The sequence below is a fragment of the Cynoglossus semilaevis genome, chromosome 14 (genome assembly GCF_000523025.1).
Source record: "Cynoglossus semilaevis isolate Cse_v1.0 chromosome 14, Cse_v1.0, whole genome shotgun sequence".
NCBI lineage: Eukaryota > Metazoa > Chordata > Actinopteri > Pleuronectiformes > Cynoglossidae > Cynoglossus > Cynoglossus semilaevis.
Window position 1 is genome coordinate 28,081,698 of NC_024320.1, and position 3,686 is coordinate 28,085,383.

General features: G+C 45.7%; 1 protein-coding gene across 1 annotated transcript in view; it reads left to right on the forward strand.

Annotated features, from left to right (window-relative positions):
• Positions 1 to 3,686, forward strand: part of notch1a (notch receptor 1a) — a 22,635-nt gene that overhangs the window by 8,767 nt on the left and 10,182 nt on the right. The window contains 9 exon segments of the mRNA XM_008326299.2: positions 48 to 386; positions 1,312 to 1,434; positions 1,526 to 1,759; positions 1,877 to 2,032; positions 2,133 to 2,318; positions 2,404 to 2,517; positions 2,992 to 3,105; positions 3,204 to 3,437; positions 3,527 to 3,637. Of these exon segments, the coding sequence (XP_008324521.1) occupies positions 48 to 386; positions 1,312 to 1,434; positions 1,526 to 1,759; positions 1,877 to 2,032; positions 2,133 to 2,318; positions 2,404 to 2,517; positions 2,992 to 3,105; positions 3,204 to 3,437; positions 3,527 to 3,637 (1,611 nt within the window).

Genomic DNA, 3,686 nt, shown 5'->3' on the forward strand with positions numbered 1-3,686 from the left:
ACTTTAACACGAGCAACTTCAATTAACAATGCTGCATTGTTTTCAAGGCAAATCCTGCCAGCTTGCCAACCCCTGTGCCTCCAACCCCTGTGCCAACGGTGGCCAGTGCTCAGCCTTCGACTCCACCTACATCTGCACCTGCCCGCCTGCCTTTCACGGTCAAACGTGCAAGCAAGATGTCAACGAGTGCGCTCAGACTCCCTCTCCCTGTCTGAATGGTGGCACGTGTGTAAACGAGGTGGGCTCGTACCACTGCCGCTGCCCCCAGGAATACGCAGGAAAACACTGTGATTCCCGGTACATGCCGTGCAGCCCCTCACCCTGCCAGAATGGAGGCACATGCGTCCAGAAAGGGGACACCACCTATGGCTGTAGCTGCCTCCCAGGTATAAAACAAAAATATTTAACACCTAAAAAACAGAACAATAACCTGCCGTGTGTAGTTGGTCTGGAAACAGAACCCCGCCTATTATTTTCCTGCCATCTGTTGGTGCAGTGAAATCAGATCGGGGCGATTTGCTGCCCCACAACTTTTTCCTTTTTCTCTGCCAGTCTCCATTGACAGGATGCGGTTGTTCAGACGTTTCCTTCTGATAAACACCCAAAAACACTAGGAGCCACACATGCCGTTAAAATACACACACACACACACACACCCTAATAATAAAGTCACACAATACAATATTTAGTTTTTATGGACCAAAACAGTAAAGTGTTTATCACACTTTTTATTGATGTCAAACTAGTTTTAAAATACTAACCTAGTTATTGTTGTTGCTGTAAAAGTCAGTAGAGCAGCTGCAGAGAAACCCTTTGTTCTAAACCACATCACACAAACACACATTTCTGTTTCCCTGAATGCTTCAATAGCTTGTGGCCGTCACAGGGCAAGTTGTTTAGATATGCAGATGAACAGGGGACAAAGTGAGGTTGTGTGTTAAAGTTTAATCCATGCTGTGTGCGTCCCGTGGGTGTCCATGTTGGAATGCGCTTAGATAGCAGAGCTTAACAGGCACCTGCAGAGCTGCGGGCTGATAGTCGATCAGACTATCACTGCTCTGAAACACCCACTCAGTTCTTTGATGTTGGCCAAGAAGACAAGCTGCCTTCTTCTACGGAAGACAATAAAACAATCAGTCACAAGGGTGTGGAAGGAAACAGGGCTTTTATTTACCACCACTTAAGTGCAGCACGATATGTAGAAGAGAGAGACTCATTTTGATCATTAAGTCAAAGCAAATGTCACCATATCTTTTTCAGTATCTTTGTGATTCACCGTTGTCTCGTCGTTTGTTATCTCTCTCCGTCCAGGTTTCACAGGTCAGAACTGTGAGCACAACATCGACGACTGTCCAGGTCACAGCTGCCAGAATGGGGGTGTGTGTGTGGATGGTGTGAACACCTACAACTGCCGCTGCCCGCCTCATTACACAGGTAACGTCTTGTTCAAAAAAGCTCAAACTAAAGCATTTAGACAAACACTTACGTTGTGCTTGTTGTACTATTTCTGTTTGAACCGTTCTAGGTCAGTACTGCACTGAAAATGTGGACGAGTGTGAGTTGATGCCCAACGCGTGCCAGAACGGAGGGACCTGCCATGACACTCACGGTAGCTACCACTGCGTCTGCGTTAATGGCTGGACTGGTGACGACTGCAGCGAGAACATTGACGACTGCGCCAGTGCAGCTTGCTATCATGGGGCAACATGTCATGACCGCGTAGCCTCATTTTTCTGCGAGTGTCCTCACGGTCGCACAGGTATGAGCCTCAAACAAACCTCATCGCTTGTGGCGACTCAGGTCTTTACGGATGGGAACTCAAACGTCATGACTGTGATACACTTAAAAACACACACACACGTATTTGTTTGAACAGGTTTGTTGTGCCACCTTGATGATGCCTGCATTAGCAACCCATGTCAGAAAGGCTCCAACTGTGACACCAACCCAGTCAATGGCAAGGCAATATGCACCTGCCCCCCAGGCTACACCGGGTCAGCCTGCAACCTGGACATTGACGAGTGCTCACTTGGTATGTTTAAATGTCAATGTATCGGTCATTTATAATTACTATACATTATTAGCGACATACAATTCATAAATGTATTGTTTTTTTTTTCTCAACATTTCAGGAGCCAACCCTTGTGAACACGGCGGTCGCTGCCTCAACACCAAAGGCTCGTTCCAGTGTAAGTGTCTCCAAGGATACGAGGGTCCTCGCTGTGAGATGGATGTCAATGAATGCATGTCCAATCCTTGCCATAATGATGCTACCTGCCTGGACCAGATTGGAGGGTTCCACTGCATCTGCATGCCAGGTAGTCATTGAAACGGTTACTCTACATATAATAGACAACTGGTGAAAAATAAACTCGCCATGACTAACATCTCTCAAACTGGCAGGATATGAGGGTGTGTTCTGCCACATCAACACAGATGAGTGTGCCAGCCAGCCGTGTCTTAACAATGGAAAATGCGTTGACAAGATCAATTCCTTCCACTGCGAGTGCCCCAAAGGTGAGAACATTATCTGTGATGAAGAAAAAGCTCATGAAAAGAAGCAGGTTATTAGAATCCATCTGTCTCTTCTTGGGAAAACAATGAGTTCAGGGAAGAACCTATGAAAAAGTGGATCATTGAAGCAGCTTTCATTGAGTAGAGTTTGCCTGGTCCTTAGATTAGTAACTGATTTACCTCATCCAATGATGTCAAACATTTTCTTTTTGTTGAGGATATTAACTAGGGTATCAAGTTACTGAAACATTTGGCGGTATGAGGATTTGTGTTTGCACTTGGGGCCTAAACTGTAACTGTAAGCCTGAGTCTATTGTGTTGTCATTAGAAGGATTTGTATAACCCTCAAGACTTTGACAAAGTCTTCTGTTATTCTTTTTTCCCTACTCTACCATAATATGTAACACATGTCAACAAATACTGTGAAATCCTTTACTCATCTTAAAGTAATTCTGTATTTGTCAATCGAACTTGCAGGCTTTTCCGGGAATCTGTGTCAAGTGGACATCGACGAGTGTGCCAGCACGCCCTGTAAGAATGGAGCTAAATGCACAGATGGCCCCAACAAATACACCTGTGAATGTGCAGAGGGTAAAGAGACAGTTTTCCAATTTCAGAAAGTCTGATCACTGTTTTTAAATGTTCTTGTAAAAAGATTATCGTGGCTAAAATGTAACTTTTGTGTCCAGGTTACACAGGGCAGCACTGTGACATCGACGTCAACGAATGCTACTCTGACCCCTGCCACTATGGCACTTGTAAGGATGGACTGGCATCTTTTACTTGCTACTGCCACCCTGGCTTCACTGGACGCCTGTGTGAAACTAACATTAACGAGTGTCTGAGCCAGCCCTGCAAGAACGGTGGCACCTGCCAGGACAGAGAGAACACCTACATGTGCCTCTGCCCAAAAGGCACCGCAGGTGAGGCTTCAAACACAGTCAAACAATAGAAGAAAGTCCCTCATGTGTAAATGTCCCTCACATCATTATTCCTCACCCTTTGTCTGCAGGTTTTAACTGTGAGGTGAACTTAGACGACTGCAAGAACAAACCCTGTGACTACGGCAGATGTATTGACAAAATCAATGGCTACGAGTGTGCATGTGAGCCGGGTTACACAGGTAAGCAGTGGGTGGAGTTTGCAGGTGCACTGAGACGCTCTCATAAGCT